The following is an 18,145-nucleotide window of genomic DNA, read 5'->3' as shown; positions in this document are numbered from 1 at the left end:
CTGCGGCAGTTTGTAGGAGGGAGATTCCAAGATAATGGAAGTGTGCAGGAGGGCATCGGAAAGTGTCTGGTGCAAGTGAGGCAGCTTGAAGTGGTCAAAGTAGTGCAGAAGGTGTCGTATACTGAGGCAGTTTATAAATGGAGGATGGGTGAGGAATCCTGAGAGGATTCCAGTGAGTAGTAGATTTGTACCAGAACAGAGGGATAGGCCAAAGAGAGATTTATGCTTCAGTAAGGTTGGCTTCTTAGCGTTCAAACCAATGGTAAACAACTGTACTGCAGCAATGTAAATCACAGAAAATAGATGTGGTGGCAGTTGCAGAGATGTATATGAGATTTGACTTCAGAAGAATTACAGGGTGTGTTACAGGGTGGTGTCCTGTCCTCACAGGCCATTGGCATGGTGCAGATAGGGTCAAAGTAGTGGTATTGGGTTTTTATACTGGAGTGTAGGTGGTGTCTAGGGCTATATTTAACTTAGAGGAACAGGTCTAATGAAGAGCATTTCATGTAGGTAGGCTGTGACTGGCCTCACGCTCCAGAAAGTAGGTGGCGGTGTATGCACCTATAAGTTGGATGTGATCCGCCAACCTTAAAGACATGGATTGTGTATGTATGCAATTCAGAGGGTGAATGGGCAAGACAAAATATTTCAGTGCCTTTGAATAGGGTATGCTATTAGGTGAAAGGCACACTGGTTTGAGATCTCATATGTTGTGTTGGTAGGTTGGGTGGAGAAGAGGTTGAGTTGGTGACAGTAACTAGGAGTGGACTAGTGGTGGTTTTATTGTTTATTCAGCCCAGAGGAAGCGGGCGCTCTGGATCACGCGATTAGATAGAAGAAATGTGACTTGCTTTGCTCTCTGGAGCAGGGCACTGTTGAAAGGAGTGATAACAGGGTTGATATTAAATGTTGAAGATCAGTTGAAAGTGAAGACTCCCCGTGTCTGATACTTGCCGTTTGGTTCAACGCAGATCCGGTGGGGAAATGGAGAAGACGCTGTCTGTTTTGATGTAGTCTTTGCCAGATAAGGTCAAGGTAAGAAGTGTAAGTTACTCTGTGGGAGTGCTTGTTCCTAAATTTGGTGTCAAATTTATGGGCAGCAGTATGTAGGAGGGTGAGGCCTAGATGTGGGAAGTGTGCAGGAGGGCTTGAAATGAGTAGTTTCAGTGGAGGAAGTTAGTTGTGGGGCTAGAGATCAAAGGTGTCTGGTGAAAGGCAAGTTGCCACGGTCAGAGTAGTACATAAAGTATTGTATGCTGTAGCAGTGAAGAGTGGTACAGGGTGAGGGATCCTGAGAGGATTCCTGTGAATAGGCAGAGACTAATAGAGTGATGTGAAGAATATGCTGTATGCGTCAGTAAGGTAGGCTTCTTTGCATTCATAGCTATGGTTGTCAATTGTGCTGCAGAAATTGATCGAAAGTCACAGAAAAGAGGTTGTGGTGGCAGCGGCAGACAAATACTTGGCGTTGCGAGATTTTACTGCAGAACAGTTTTAGGGGGTATTGAGTGGTAGAGTTCTGTCCTCCCAGACCATACATCTGGAGTAGGATGAGATGGGTATTTTTTTTAAATTATTATATTTTTGAGTGCTAATAGTTGGCAGGGTAATTGTTCCTTTCCCCCAATTGTATAGTACTATATCGCAAATAATTTAATTTAGGTAGGCAGTGAATTGCCTCCACTACAGTAGGTGGCGTGGTACGCTCCTTAAATGGTATGCAATCCGCCGAAGAAGTTGTTTTTAGACTGGCGGAAATGACTGTAAGGGTCGGGGAGGAGCGGTTTGCGTGAAGTCAGATGAATGTAGCTTCGGTAGTTGGCTAAGAATAAATCATTTTTAAGTGCCAAAGCAATTTTTCAAGAAACCATCTTCAGCTGAATCGGATATATCGGATATAGCCATATCACTGCAAAATTGTGATATTTAGCTAGCTAGGATGTTACAAAATAAACATTAAGTTGTTGTAGCTAGCTATAGAAGGACACAAACTAGCTACTTCGTGCTAACTTGTCAAGCAAAGAAGATAACAAAGACATTTTGGGAAATTGTAATATGAAAAAAGACGTGTCGGGGACATTAGGATTTGTCTCTCAAAAAGACATCGTCTACAACAAACTTCTGCCATATGCGGATATATTAGACGAAGAATCCAATGACATTTTGGGTCAAATCAAAGGGAACTTGGGCCGGGCTGTCCAGCTTCGAGAGATATGGCCGGGTGTCTTGTTTTGGACAAGGAAACTTTCCACGTAAGTGTGAATTTACCCAAGTGTCTGACTTTCTAGCTAGCTGGTTGCCATTCACCTGCCCTGAACTAGCTTTAGGTAGTAACGTGGTTAACGAGGAACGAACTACATTTGATTGGCCAAATAACGGTATTAGCTCCCAGGATTAAGGTTAGCCAGGCAAGAAACCCTGAGTTAACGTTAGTTGGCTAAAGTTAACGAAGTTAGTCAGCTAGCCAACATTAGCCAGCCAGAACAATAGGCAGCTACTCAACTTTAACATTTCAAGACAGATTGCAAGCGAAATGGCTGTATTAAATCACGATATGAGTAACGTTAACCATGGACACGGATAGTAACGCCGTGCTAGCTATCAATTGCTGTGTCATTAAGACAGACTAAGCACGCTAGTTAATGTTAGCTAACTCAGCTAGTGGCTAGGGAAACACTAACTGTTAACTACATAACGGGCAAGCCCTCTAACGTTAGTTGCATCTTGTTTGTAAGCATGCTTAACTCTATAGGCCTAACGTTAGTTGGTTGTACTACCAACTATATCTTTCTAACACCCGTTTCCCTGCGAACCTATCTATCCAGCTTGCTAGCTAATTGAGACATGTTACTGACATGTAACCTATTGTCCATTTTACCTAATCATACCTTTACTTAGCTAGCTAAGTTAGCCAGCCATTGCTTAGTCACTGTGACGGTGTGGTTGGTACCATCTCACGGGAATTGTTTGGCCCTAGGGAGGACGCAAGACTTGTGAAAGTCTGTTGTGTTCACTTTCAAAGACTTCGGTGTTGACGGTTTTACATTAGTCCCATGATTTATCTAGCTGAGTAGATAGACAACAGTGTGAGAATCTTAAGGCAAACATTACTTCATATTCCCAAATAACAACAATATTATTTTCCAGAAAGGAGTTCAGTTTTACTGTCACATGGCAATAAACTACACTGAACAAAAATATAAACACAACATGTAATATGTTGGTCCCATGTTTCATGAGCTGAAATAAAAGATCACATACACACAAACACATATTTGTTTACATCCCTGTTAGTGAGCATTTCTCATTTGCCAAGATAATCCATCCACCTGACAGATGTGGAATATCAAGAAACTGATTAAACAGCATGATCATTACACATGTGCAGCATATACTGAGGACAAAAGGCCACTCGAAAATGGGCAGTCTGGTCACACAACACAATGCCACAGATGTCTCAATATTTGAGGGAGTGTACCATTGGCATGCTGACTGCAGGAATGTCCACCAGAGCTTTTGCCAGAGAATTGAATGTGCATTTCTATACCATAAGCTAATTCAATGTCATTTTCGAGAATTTGGCAGTATGTTCAAATGGCCATACGACCACAGACTACATATGGCATTGTGTGGGCAAGCGGTTTGCTGATGTGAACGGATTGCCCCGTGGTGGTGGAGTTATGGTATGGGCAGGCGAAGCTACAGACAATGAACACAATTGCATTTTATCGATGGCACCTTTGAATACACAGCGATAGTGTGATGAGATCCTGAGCCCCACTGTTGTGCCATTAATCTGCCACCATCACGTTATGATAATGCACGGTCCCATGTCGCAAGTATCTGTACACAATTCCTTTTAAGCTGAAAATGTCCCAGTTCATCCATGGCCAGCGTACTCACCAGACATGCCACCCATTGAGCATGTTCGATGCTCTGCATCGACAGTGTGTTCCAGTTCCCGCCAATATCTAGCAACTCCACACAGCCATTGAAGAAGAGTGGGACAACGCTCCACAGGCCACAATCAACAGCCTGATCAACTGTGTGCGAAGGAGATGTGTTGCGGTGCATGAGGAAAATGGTGGTTACACCAGATACTGACTGGTTTTCTGATCCGCAACCCTACCTTTAAGGTATATGTGATCAACAGCTGCATATCTGTATTCCCAGTCATGTCAAATCCATAGACGAGTGCCTAATGAATTTATTTAAATTGACTGATTTCCTTATGAACTGTAACTCATTAAAATTTGGAAATGGTTGCTTATTGTGTTCATTTTTGTATAGTAAAGCTACTGCTCATAACTACACAACACAAGTACTCTGTAGTTCAGGGCTCACTGATTGTGCAAAGTCTGCTTCAACATGCACTATTTACATTCTCATATGGCCTAATCACTGCCAGTGTTGCTTCATATGATATGCTGTCCCAGGGAAACGCTTCCACAACGTGACATGCCGTTTTGCAATGCTTTTGGTGTTGCTTGGGTGTGACCACGTGTGGGATTGGTGACACACCGGTGATCCCATTCTATAGCTGACTAATTAAGGATGTAAACACGATACAGCACCATAATAATAAGGCCTTACACAAGGTTGATACAATGGTTGACTGTATAATAACTGTACCACATCCCTGTTGTACCCAGACCTTCAGTAAAGAGCAAATTATACTTTATAAAGTGTCAGGCTACAGAAGATGGAAGCACAGTTATCTGTGAGCCTGTTTCAGAAGTTCTGAATTCAAGGAACTTCAGAGCCCCTCACAAAATCAGAAGAGTTCTGTTCCAAACATATAGGCTGTGTACTGCTTTATAGGAATAGTTACAAGTAGACAGTGTTTTCACACCTTGCCAATGTTGTTACATCAGGTTACTCTGTCTGTGTTTGCCATGTTTTATTTGGTTGTACTAGCTACTAGGCTCATTAGGCTCTTTCACCTTAAGCTGTGTCAGTCAGTTGTAACTGTGTCATAAATGGCACCCTATTCCCTATGGGCCCTCGTCCAAAGGAGTGACCTACTGAGGGAATAGGGTGCCTTTTGGGACTCAGAAAACATGCCAACAGGGCATTAGGATTATGTCCAGGCTATGACCGAGTCACTGCTCTCAACAGTTGATCTAGATTCTGGAGCTAGACAAGTATTTTGGCTCCTTGGCAAGAACAAGAAGCATTCAATGCAGGCATAGCAGGCCTATTTATGTACTGTTGTTGCTTGGCCCTTAGCACTGGGCTTTGGTGGTATCCAGATTGTCATACACTATATACAAGTATGTGGACAGCCATTCAAATTAATGGTTTCAGCTATTTCAGCCACACCTGTTGCTGACAGGTGTATAAAACCACACAGCCATGCAATCTCTATAGACAAACATTGTCAGTAGAATGGCCTTACTGAAGAGCTCAGTGACTTTTAATGTGGCACCGTTAGAGTTGCACATTTTGGGGAATATTCAGAGTTGGAAACTTTCCATGGGAATTAATGGGAATATATGGGAATTCATGGAAATATATGCACATTAATATTAATGCCATTTAAATGTGGATTTTTGCATTGGATATATTTACCATTTCAAATGCAGACAGAAACAAACCTTTTGCCTTATAAGTAGAGATAATTACAAATTATTAAATCCTTCCAATAGAAATTAAAAAAACTATTTAGTTACGAATTGAACTTTAAATGAGTTGACTCTTCACATGGGATGATTTCACTGAACAACAAAAGAAAGGGATATTGAATGATTCTCAATGATCCATCACATCTCCCAAAAAAACGTTTTCAACATACATCTGTAAAATCATAGTCTAGAAACTAAAGCTTTGGTTGTCTTCTTCTCACGCTTCCATGTCTTCTCTCTGGACTTCCTCAATGTCCACCTCTTTAACATCCGACTCTGAGGCCTCATCTTCACTGTCACTTTCAAATCTTGTTAAGGATGGCTCGTTGTCAGGCTCAAAAAGCTTCAAATTTGCCTAGATTGTCACCAATTTTTCAACCCTTGTATTGGTCAGCCTGTTGCGTGCTTTGGTGTGTGTGTGTGTGTTCCCAAACAAGGACCAGTTGCGCTCTGAGGCGGCTGATGTTGGTGGGATTTGGAGGATGATGGGGGAAAGAGCCTCAGATCCACAAAGTCCCTTCCACCAGGTGGCTGATGAGATATGTTGGCAAGACTGCCATATTGCATCTCCATCCCAAAACCCTTGCTTGGAAGTGTACTTCGCCAGACTGCCAAGAACCTTGCCCTCATCCAGGCCAAGGTGGCGAGACACAGTAGTGATGACACCACAGGCTTTGTTGATCTATGCACCAGACAGGATGCTCTTGCCAGCATACTTGGGGTCCAACATGTACGCTGTGGCGTATGGGCTTCAGGCAGAAGTCTACATGCTTTTTGATGTATTTCAGAACTGCAGTTTCCTCTGCTTGGAGCAACAGTGAAGTGGGCAGGGCAGTACAGATTTATTTTCTTACATCTGCAAGCAGAGTCTGAACATCAGACAGGATGGCATTGTCTCCCTCAATCCGTGCAATGGCTACTGCTATAGGTTTCAAGAGTTTCAGGCTGCTTACCACTGTCTCACAAAATACGTTATCCTCTTGATGGGGCTGTCCGTATCGGCAGACTGTGATATGGCCATTTCTTGGAGAGACTCCTTCCCCTCCAGGAGACTGTCAAACATGATGACACCACCACCCCAACGGGTGTTGCTGGGCAGCTTCAATGTGGGGATCTTATTCTTCTCACTTTGCTTGGTGAGGTAGATTGCTGATATAACTTGATGACCCTTCACATACCTAACCATTTCCTTGGCTCTCTTGTAGAGTGTATCCATTGTTTTCAGTGCCATGATGTCCTTGAGCAGTACAGCCAATGGGTGTGATGTGAGGTAGGATTGTCTGTTCACAGCATTGTCTGTCACCAGTGCAAATACCTTCTGTGGTCTAAGGTCATTGATGACTGCCTTCAGCTCATCTGCAATATGGAGACGTGTGTGTTGTCCCTTGTGTCTGTGCTCTTGTAGAATACTGGTTGAGGGGTGGAGATGATGTAGTTAATTATTCCCTGCCCACGAACATTCGACCACCCATCAGAGATGATTGGAATACAGTCTGCTTTCTCTATGATTTGCTTGACCTTCACTTGAACTCTGCATCCAGCAAGTGAGTAGATAAAGCATGTCTGGTTGGAGGGGTGTATGCTGGGGGAAGAACATTCAGAAATCTCTTCCAATACACATTGCCTGTGAGCATCAGACGTGAACCAGTTGCCTACACAGCTCGAGCAAGACATTCATCAGCATTTCTGACTACATTTCTCCATTGAGTCCAAAAAACTTCTGATTCCAGGAGGACCATGAGCTGTTGCTATCAATAAGGTGTCTGATTCATCATTTTCACCTTGAATAGAAGTAGAGGGACTTTTGTCAGAGGTTGCTTGTTGTGATCGCTGAGGGAACTTTATGCACTTGGCCAGATGATTCTGCATCTTTGTTGCATTCTTCACATGATTTGGCACAGTATTTGCAAATGTACACAGCTTTTCCTTCTACATTGCTGCATTGAAATTAGAGGTTGACCGATTATGATTTTTCAACGCCGATACTGATACCGATTATTGGAGGACCAAAAAAAGCCGATACCGATTAATCGCCGATTTATAAAAAACAAAAATCTTTATTTGTAATAATGACAATTACAACAATACTGAATGAACACTTATTTTAACTTAATATAATACATCAATAAAATCAATTTAGCCTCAAATAAATAATGAAATATGTTTAATTTGGTTTAAATAATGCAAAAACAAAGTGTTGGAGAAGAAAGGAAAAGTGCAATATGTGCCATGTAAGAAAGCTAACGTTTATGTTCCTTGCTCAGAAAATGAGAACACATGAAAACTGGTGGTTCCTTTTAACATGGTTTTAGGTTGTAGTTATTATAGGAATTATAGGACTATTTCTTTCTATACGATTTGTATTTCATATACCTTTGACTATTGGATGTTCTTATAGGCACTTTAGTATTGCCAGTGTAACAGTATAGCTTCCATCCCTCTCCTCGCCGCTACTTGGGCTCGAACCAGGAACACATCACCTTTTGCAATCCCAAGATATTCGTTAATACCGGCACTGAACACAATGGGAGCTATCTTCAAACCCCACTAAACCTCTGTAATCCAAATGTTGTCAATGCTAGTATGTACAGTGGGGCAAAAAAGTATTTAGTCAGCCACCAATTGTGCAAGTTCTCCCACTTAAAAAGATGAGAGAGCCCTGTAATTTTCATCATAGGTACACTTCAACTATGACAGACGAAATGAGAGAAAAAAATCCAGAAAATCACATTGTAGGATTTTTAATGAATTTATTTGCAAATTATGGTGGAAAATAAGTATTTGGTCACCTACAAACAAGCAAGATTTCTGGCTCTCACAGACCTGTAACTTCGTCTTTAAGAGGCTCCTCTGTCCTCCACTCGTTACCTATATTAATGGCACCTGTTTGCACTTGTTATCAGTATAAAAGACACCTGTCCACAACCTCAAACAGTCACACTCCAAACTCCACTATGGCCAAGACCAAAGAGCTGTCAAAGGACACCAGCTGCTTACCTATTGCAGATTCAGTCTTCCCAGCCTGGTGCAGGTCTACAATTTTGTTTCTGGGAGCAATTATTAGGAAATGGAAGACATACAAGACCACTGATAATCTCCCTCGATCTGGGGCTCCACGCAAGCTCTCACCCCGTGGGGTCAAAATGATCACAAGAACGGTGAGCAAAAATCCCAGAACCACACGGGGGGACCTAGTGAATGACCTGCAGAGAGCTGGGACCAAAGTAACAAAGCCTACCATCAGCAAGGGCATTGAAGATGAAACGTGGCTGGGTCTTTCAGCATGACAATGATCCCAAACACACCGCCCGGGCAACGAAAGAGGGGCTTCGTAAGAAGCATTTCAAGGTCCTGGAGTGGCCTAGCCAGTCTCCAGATCTCAACCCCATAGAAAATCTTTGGAGGGAGTTGAAAGTCCGTGTTGCCCAGCAACAGCCCCAAAACATCACTGCTCTAGAGGAGATCTGCATGGAGGAATGGGCCAAAATACCAGCAACAGTGTGTGAAGACTTACAGAAAACGTTTGACCTCTGTCATTGCCAACAAAGGGTATATAACAAAGTATTGAGATAAACTTTTGTTATTGACCAAATACTTATTTTCCACCATAATTTGCAAATAAATTCATTAAAAATCCTACAATGTGATTTTCTGGATTTCTTTTCTCATTTTGTCTGGCATAGTTGAAGTGTACCTACGATGAAAATTACAGGCCTCTCTCATCTTTTTAAGTGGGAGAACTTGCACAATTGGTGGCTGACTAAATACTTTTTTGCCCCACTGTACATGTAAAATCCCATAGCAAATGCTAGCTAAATGCTAATTCGTGCACTGCAAACTTTTTCTGCAGTCTGAAATATTTGCAGGACAGCCATCCCAGCTCAGTTATGCAAGTAACAAAGAAAAAATGCTACTCACCGTTTGCTGCAAAATAAATATTAGACAGCAAGGTTTTTGATCCAGGAGGGGGTTCTTTTATTGGTCACATTTTGCTAAACTAGAGGTCGACCGATTAATCGGAATGGCCGATTAATCGGGGCCGATTTCAAGTTTTCATAACAATCGGAAATCGGTATTTTTGGGCGCAGATTTGCCGTTTATTTTTAAAAAAAATTTAATACACCTTTATTTAATCTTTATTTAACTAGGCAAGTCAGTTAAGAACACATTCTTATTTTCAATGGAGGCCTAGGAACGTTCTGCCTCGTTCAGGGGCACAACGACAGATTTTTAACCTTGTCAGCTCGGGGGATCCAATCTTGCAACCTTACAGTTAACTAGTCCAATCCTCTAACACCTGATTACATTGCACTCCACGAGGAGCCTGCCTGTTGGTAAATGCTGTAAGCTAAGGTAAGTTGCTAGCTAGCATTAAACTTATCTTATAAAAAACAATCAATCGATGACTGTCATTGCTCCAATGTGTACTTAACCATAAACATCAATGCCTTTCTTAAAATCAATACACAAGTATATATTTTTAAACCTGCATATTTAGCTAATATAAATCCAGGTTAGCAGGCAATATTAACCAGGTGAAATTGTGTCATTTCTCTTGCGTTCATTGCATGCAGAGTCAGGGTATATGCAACAGTTTGGGCCGCCTGGCTCTTTGCGAACTAATTTGCCAGAATTTTACGTAATTATGACAACATTGAAGGTTGTGCAATGTAACAGGAATATTTAGACTCATGGATGCCACCCGTTAGATAAAATACGGAACGGAATAAACGTTTTGTTTTCGAGGTGATAGTTTCCGGATTAGTCAAAGGTATATGGTTTAGAGAGAAATAGTCGACGCGTTATAATTCCTGTAATAACTTGCGGCTGAATTTGAAAGGGGTTCATTCGTTATTTTACCGTTCATGTCTTCCATAGAGAATGTCTTGATCTACTTCAAATAAGGTCTGTGTTTCGTGCAGACTTAAACCGCCTTGACGTTTTGATACCCGTGTAAATCTCACTAGGATAAGGTAACGTTTGTCAACATATTTTCATAAATCCACTCTACAATTTTTTAAATCTTCGCTTATATTTAGCCAATATTGATCAGAGTTACCTTGTCCTATGGATATCTACACAGTTATAAAATTGGCACGGTGATGTAAGCCTACACGAAACACAGACCTTATTTTAAGTGAATCTAAAAATATCCTATGCAATAAATGAAGGAACCGCTTTTCAGATTTTGCTAGGTGTCATGGGAATTATGACTCGCACTTTGGTTGTCAATTCTTACCGTGCCCATTATTAAAATAGGATTTCCTGCATATAGAAATTAAGGTTATTGTTTTCAACATTCATCACAGGTAACTTAAACTCTATTTTTATTCAAACAGTTGAGAGTATTTGTCTACTAAGCAGACTCTTCAGTATCATTGTCACTTCAGAGCTGTGTGCGTGTGTGTGTATTTATGTATTATATTAAGTTAAAATAAAAGTGTTCATTGTTCATTCAGTATTGTTGCAATTGTCATTATTACAAAAATGTGTGTGTGTGTATGATATATATATATACTTTTTTATATTTTTATAAATCGGCCGATTAATCGGTATCGGCTTTTTTTGTCCTCCAATAATCGGTATCGGTATCGGCATTGAAAAATCATAATCGGTTGACCTCTACACTAAACACTACATACAGTGGGGAGAACAAGTATTTGATACACTGCCAATTTTGCAGGTTTTCCTACTTACAAAGCATGTAGAGGTCTGTAATTCTTATCATAGGTACACTTCAACTGTGGAAGACGGAATCTAAAACAAAAATCCAGAAAATCACATTGTATGATTTTTAAGTAATTAATTTGCATTTTATTGCATGACATAAGTATTTGATCACCTACCAACCAGTAAGAATTCCGGCTCTCACAGACCTGTTAGTTTTTCTTTAAGAAGCCCTCCTGTTCTCCACTCATTACCTGTATTAACTGCACCTGTTTGAACTCGTTACCTGTATAAAAGACACCTGTCCACACACTCAATCAAACAGACTCCAACCTCTCCACAATGGCCAAGACCAGAGAGCTGTATAAGGACATCAGAGATAAAATTGTAGACCTGCACAAGGCTGGGATGGGCTACAGGACAATAGGCAAGCAGCTTGGTGAAAAGGCAACAACTGTTGGCGCAATTATTAGAAAATGGTAGAAGTTCAAGATGACGGTCAATCACCCTCGGTCTGGGGCTCCATGCAAGATCTCACCTCGTGGGGCATCAATGTTCATGAGGAAGGTGAGGGATCAGCCCAGAACTACACGGCAGGACCTGGTCAATGACCTGAAGAGAACTGGGACCACAGTCTCAAAGAAAACCATTAGTAACACACTACGCCGTCATGGATTAAAATCCTGCAGCGCACGCAAGGTACCCCTGCTCAAGCCAGCGCATGTCCAGGCCCGTCTGAAGTTTGCCAATGACCATCTGGATGATCCAGAGGAGGAATGGGAGAAGGTCATGTGGTCTGATGAGACAAAAATAGAGCTTTTTGGTCTAAACTCCACTCGCCGTGTTTGGAGGAAGAAGAAGGATGAGTACAACCCCAAGAACACCATCCCAACCGTGAAGCATGGAGGTGGAAACATCATTCTTTGGGGATGCTTTTCTGCAAAGGGGACAGGACGACTGCACCGTATTGAGGGGAGGATGGATGGGGCCATGTATCGCGAGATCTTGGCCAACAACCTCCTTCCCTCAGTAAGAGCATTGAAGATGGGTCGTGGCTGGGTCTTCCAGCATGACAACGACCCGAAACACACAGCCAGGGCAACTAAGGAGTGGCTCCGTAAGAAGCATCTCAAGGTCCTGGAGTGGCCTAGCCAGTCTCCAGACCTGAATCCAATAGAAAATCTTTGGAGGGAGCTGAAAGTCCGTATTGCCCAGCGACAGCCCCGAAACCTGAAGGATCCGGAGAAGGTCTGTATGGAGGAGTGGGCCAAAATCCCTGTTGCAGTGTGTGCAAACCTGGTCAAGAACTACAGGAAACGTATGATCTCTGTAATTGCAAACAAAGGTTTCTGTACCAAATATTAAGTTCTGCTTTTCTGATGTATCAAATACTTATGTCATGCAATAAAATGCAAATTAATTACTTAAAAATCATACAATGTGATTTTCTGGATTTTTGTTTTAGATTCCTTCTCTCACAGTTGAAGTGTACCTATGATAAAAATTACAGACCTCTACATGCTTTGTAAGTAGGAAAACCTGCAAAATCGTCAGTGTATCAAATACTTGTTCTCCCCACTGTATGCAAACCAAATACAAAACTGCGGAGCATTTAGAACATATTATACAGTTAACTTAATGGTTGCTTAATATTATATTATAGCTTAATATCTTGCTGGCAAACATTTCACTGTGAATTCCATACTATAACTAGATCACCTGGTGTGTGCTGCACAACAGTGACTCAAGGCCCCGGTCTCGTGTAGTTGTGTGCTTGTAAAATAACACCAATTTACTGGGGACTACCGTAAGCTTCATAATGAAAAAAGTGACCGGTGAAATGAACGCAATCTGCTTTTTCTCCTAACGTGTTGCACAAGTTGCCTACAGGTATTACTTAAGTATCTACAAATATTCACATTTATTTGAAAAAAAATCGAAATAGTTTTGAAGGTATTGGAAAAACAATGCTGTGGCTATTTGCAAATACCCCGGTATATGGTGTGTGTGTGTACAGTATACCACCCATGCCTATTAGGCACATTGGAATGGTTTATTGCAGAGGGTGGAGAATTCCCAGCAGATGTATCAGAAATGTGTGAATGTTATTCAATGAAGAAGAAAAAAAAAAGGAGCGATTGGGTTTATTAAAAGTTATGGAGCTACTTTACAAGCTGCGTCTGAGTTTCTTTCCTTGAATAACAAACACCTAAAGGTAGTGATACGCTGATATTACATTTTTGCCCGATATACGATTATTTTCCTTGCCCAAAAAAACGATACTGATATTATTAAAAAAAATTGCGGCCTTTTAGGCATTCTACTACAGTTAAATAGTTAACACACACACACACATGGACACAGAGGTCTAAGGCACTGTATCTCAGTGCAAGAGGCGTCACTACAGTCCCTGGTTCGAATCCAGGCTGTATCACATCCGTCCGTGGTTGGGAGTCCCATAATGGCCCAGCGCACAATTGGCCCAGCGTCGTCCGGGCCGTCATTGTAAATAAGAATTTGTTCTTAACTGACTTGCTAGTTAAATAAAGGTTACACACACACCACACTGACCAAAAAGTTATTTTGTTGGCATTTACGCATGTCCCCATTACCAGTAAAACATAACAAAACCTATTTCTTTCACTTACTTGCTGTGCTGTTTCGTTGTTCAGTTGTTTCATTCTCAACCAGGATTGCTCATACTATAGAACGCCATTTGGATCTTTGCGTGTAAAATAACACTATTTGATGTGTCAGATAAGCTTGTTGACCAAACAGGACCTGAATAGGACTGCACATCACATAATAATTTAACGTGTTCATTAAGTTTTTATGTAGCTATTACACATTGATTACACTATCACTCGTATTTCATATGTCACAACGATTCATCTACGTCTGCTATGATGCTGGTAAAGTTGTCTCGCGCACCTACAGTGCTGGTCATAAAAAAAGCTAGCTAGCTGATGGATGCAAATGACAATCTGTTTCAGTAGCTTTTAGTTAGCTAGCTAACTATATAGCTAGGTGTCATATAAAATAACCCTAATTTATAAAACAGTCCTTATTTGATTCTTGGTGGTCAGACCCATCTATGTGAAGCTAGCCACAATAGTGGACTTTGCGGTTAGCCTTCAAAATAAAAGTATGTCATTGACAGTGATGCAAATTAATAAAAATAGTAGAATTATGCCATAATTAAATAGATCATGCTAAATGAGGTTGGAATGTTGTTTATATAAATAATTTGTTAATTTGACAAAAATCTGTTGAAATCACACTGGATGTATTATACTTTAGAATTGTATTGGGGTTGTACTTATTTCACTGTACAGCCTTACCTCGGGATTGTGGATCAATGACATGGTATCAGTCTACTCAGTGACACCCAAAGAACATTAGCGTCATAACTATTATTGTGGAACTCTGAAACAACTGTGAATTGAGCCACATTTATTGTCAAGCTATGTGTATTGAACACTATTCCAGAGAAAAAACAATACTGCGTGGATGCTTTGGAGTCTGATAACTCTGAGGATGACATTGGGAAAAAATATCTTACCCCATTTTATTGATCCCCAATCCTTAGGTAAAGCTGTACGGTGCAACATGAATGTCAGTACACACAATAGGCTGACTGGGGAGGTGATTTCACACAGTCACAGTCCTGCGATAAGAGCTACAACGCTAATATTTGCTTAAACTCTTGTGTTCTGTGGGTGTCAACACAGTTGTGTTCTGTGGGTGTCAACAAGTAGACTGATATTTCATTGCTTCACATTCCAACCTTGTTTAACTTTATCCAGTCTATATTTGGCATGATTCCACCAATGTGTAACCATCTGCGTCACTTTGAGGTACTTTTATTTTGAAGGCAAACCACAAATTCCACTATTGTGCCTAATCCTTATTGTGGTTAGCTTCACAACACATAACCCGGTCCGGTCGAGCATCACTAGCCAGATGAAGCTAGCTGGCTGCTTATAACATTAGCTTTGGGCAACAGGATTAAGTAGCTGGCTAGCTATTTATTTTCATGAACTGAAGTTCAATTTCAATAGGTGAACTACAAGTGGCTACCTAGCTAATACTTACTCACAAGGATTCCTAAATCATTGCTAAGAATAATGAAAATGACTGCAGTTTCTACTGGTCATTGTTTTCAGGCTGGTTGTATTGGTGATAGCTAGGTACCCCTGAAGTTGCAGTCGACCAAGTAATGATTTATTACCAACGCGGTATTGTAAATCAGCTTCCGGCGCCGAAAAGAGATGGCCGCCTCGCTTCGCGTTCCTTGGAAAATATGCAGTATTTTGTTTTTTTATGTGTTATTTCTTACATCGGTACCCCAGGTAATCTTAGGTTTCATTACATACAGTCGGGAGGAACTACTGAATATACGATTAACGTCAACTCATCATCGTTCCTACCAGGAATATGACTTTCCCGAAACGGATCCAGTGTTTTGCCTTCCACCCAATACAATGGATCTGATCCCAGCCGGCGACCCTGTGCGACGCCGTAAAAGGGGCAAACGAGGCGGTCTCGTGGTCAGGCTTCGGAGACGGGCACATCGCGCTCCACTCCCTAGCATACTACTCGCCAATGTCCAGTCTCTTGACAATAAGGTTGATGAAATCCGAGCACGGGTAGCATTCCAGAGAGACATCAGGGATTGCAACGTGCTCTGCTTCACGGAAACATGGCTAACTCAAGAGACGCTAACGGAGTCGGTGCAGCCAGCTGGTTTCTTCATGCATCGCGCCGACAGAAACAAACATCTTTCTGGTAAGAAGAGGGGCGGGGGGGTATGCCTTATGATTAACGAGACGTGGTGTGATCATCATAACAACACACAGGAACTCAAGTCATTCTGTTCACCTGATCTAGAACTCCTCACAATCAAATGTCGACCTTATTATCTACCAAGGGAATTCTCTTCAATCATAATCACAGCCATATATATTCCCCCCCAAGCAGACACATCGATGGCCCTGAACGAACTTTATCTGACTCTTTGTAAACTGGAAACCACACACCCTGAGGCTGCATTCATCGTAGCTGGGGATTTTAACAAGGCTAATCTAAAAACAAAACTCCCTAAATTCTATCAGCATATCGATTGTGCTACCAGGGCTGGAAAAACCCTAGATCATTGTTATACTAATTTCCGCGACGCATATAAGGCCCTCCCCCGCCCCCCTTTCGGAAAAGCTGACCACGACTCCATTTTGTTGATTCCAGCCTACAAACAGAAACTAAAACAACAAGCTCCCGCGCTCAGGTCTGTTCAACGCTGGTCCGACCAATCTGAATCCACGCTTCAAGACTGCTTCGATCACGCGGATTGGAATATGTTCCGCATTGCGTCCAACAACAATATTGACGAATATGCTGATTCGGTGAGCGAGTTCATTAGGAAGTGCATTGACGATGTCGTACCCACAGCAACGATTAAAACATTCCCAAACCAGAAACCGTGGATTGACGGCAGCATTCGCGTGAAACTGAAAGCGCGAACCACTGCTTTTAACCAGGGCAAGGTGACCGGAAGCATGACCGAATACAAACAGTGTAGCTATTCTCTTCGCAAGGCAATCAAACAGGCTAAGTCCCAGTACAGAGACAAAATCGAGTCGCAATTCAACAGCTCAGACACAAGAGGTATGTGGCAGGGTCTACAGTCAATCACGGATTACAAAAAGAAAACCAGCCCCGTCGCGGACCAGGATGTCTTGCTCCCAGACAGGCTAAACAACTTTTTTGCCCGCTTTGAGGACAATACAGTGCCACTGACACGGCCCCCTACCAAAACCTGCGGGCTCTCCTTCACTGCAGCCGAGGTGAGTAAAACATTTAAACGTGTTAACCCTCGCAAGGCTGCAGGCCCAGACGGCATTCCCAGCCGCGTCCTCAGAGCATGCGCAGACCAGCTGGCTGGTGTGTTTACGGACATATTCAATCAATCCTTATCCCAGTCTGCTGTTCCCACATGCTTCAAGAGGGCCACCATTGTTCCTGTTCCCAAGAAAGCTAAGGTAACTGAGCTAAACGACTACCGCCCCGTAGCACTCACTTCCGTCATCATGAAGTGCTTTGAGAGACTAGTCAAGGACCATATCACCTCCACCCTACCGGACACCCTAGACCCACTCCAATTTGCTTACCGACCCAATAGGTCCACAGACGACGCAATCGCAACCACACTGCACACTGCCCTAACCCATCTGGACAAGAGGAATACCCATGTGAGAATGCTGTTCATCGATTACAGCTCAGCATTTAACACCATAGTACCCTCCAAACTCGTCATCAAGCTCGAGACCCTGGGTCTCGACCCCGCCCTGTGCAACTGGGTCCTGGACTTCCTGACGGGCCGCCCCCAGGTGGTGAGGGTAGGTAACAACATCTCCACCCCGCTGATCCTCAACACTGGGGCCCCACAAGGGTGCGTTCTGAGCCCTCTCCTGTACTCCCTGTTCACCCACGACTGCGTGGCCATGCACGCCTCCAACTCAATCATCAAGTTTGCGGATGACACTACAGTGGTAGGCTTGATTACCAACAACGACGAGACGGCCTACAGGGAGGAGGTGGGGGCCCTCGGAGTGTGGTGTCAGGAAAATAACCTCACACTCAACGTCAACAAAACAAAGGAGATGATTGTGGACTTCAGGAAACAGCAGAGGGAGCACCCCCCTATCCACATCGACGGGTCAGTAGTGGAGAAGGTGGAAAGTTTTAAGTTCCTCGGTGTACACATCACGGACAAACTGAATTGGTCCACCCACACAGACAGCGTTGTGAAGAAGGCGCAGCAGCGCCTCTTCAACCTCAGGAGGCTGAAGAAA

The 18,145-nt window shown here is 42.4% G+C and overlaps 1 protein-coding gene across 2 annotated transcripts in view; it reads left to right on the top strand.

The window, feature by feature from the left end:
• The first annotated feature begins 1,749 nt into the window (after positions 1 to 1,749).
• LOC139571470 (proteasome activator complex subunit 4B-like) overlaps positions 1,750 to 18,145 on the top strand; it is a 106,550-nt gene continuing 90,154 nt past the window's right edge. For both annotated transcript variants that reach the window (XM_071394386.1, XM_071394385.1), the window contains exon 1: positions 1,750 to 2,255. In XM_071394386.1, coding sequence (XP_071250487.1) covers positions 2,059 to 2,255 — 197 coding nt within the window. In that variant the 5' untranslated portion in view covers positions 1,750 to 2,058. The remainder of the gene's footprint in view (positions 2,256 to 18,145) is intronic.

This window comes from Salvelinus alpinus, chromosome 3 (assembly GCF_045679555.1).
Source record: "Salvelinus alpinus chromosome 3, SLU_Salpinus.1, whole genome shotgun sequence".
NCBI classification, from domain to species: Eukaryota; Metazoa; Chordata; class Actinopteri; order Salmoniformes; family Salmonidae; genus Salvelinus; species Salvelinus alpinus.
Note: the sequence above shows the minus strand (reverse complement) of the source record. Positions and strands in the feature narration are given on the sequence as shown.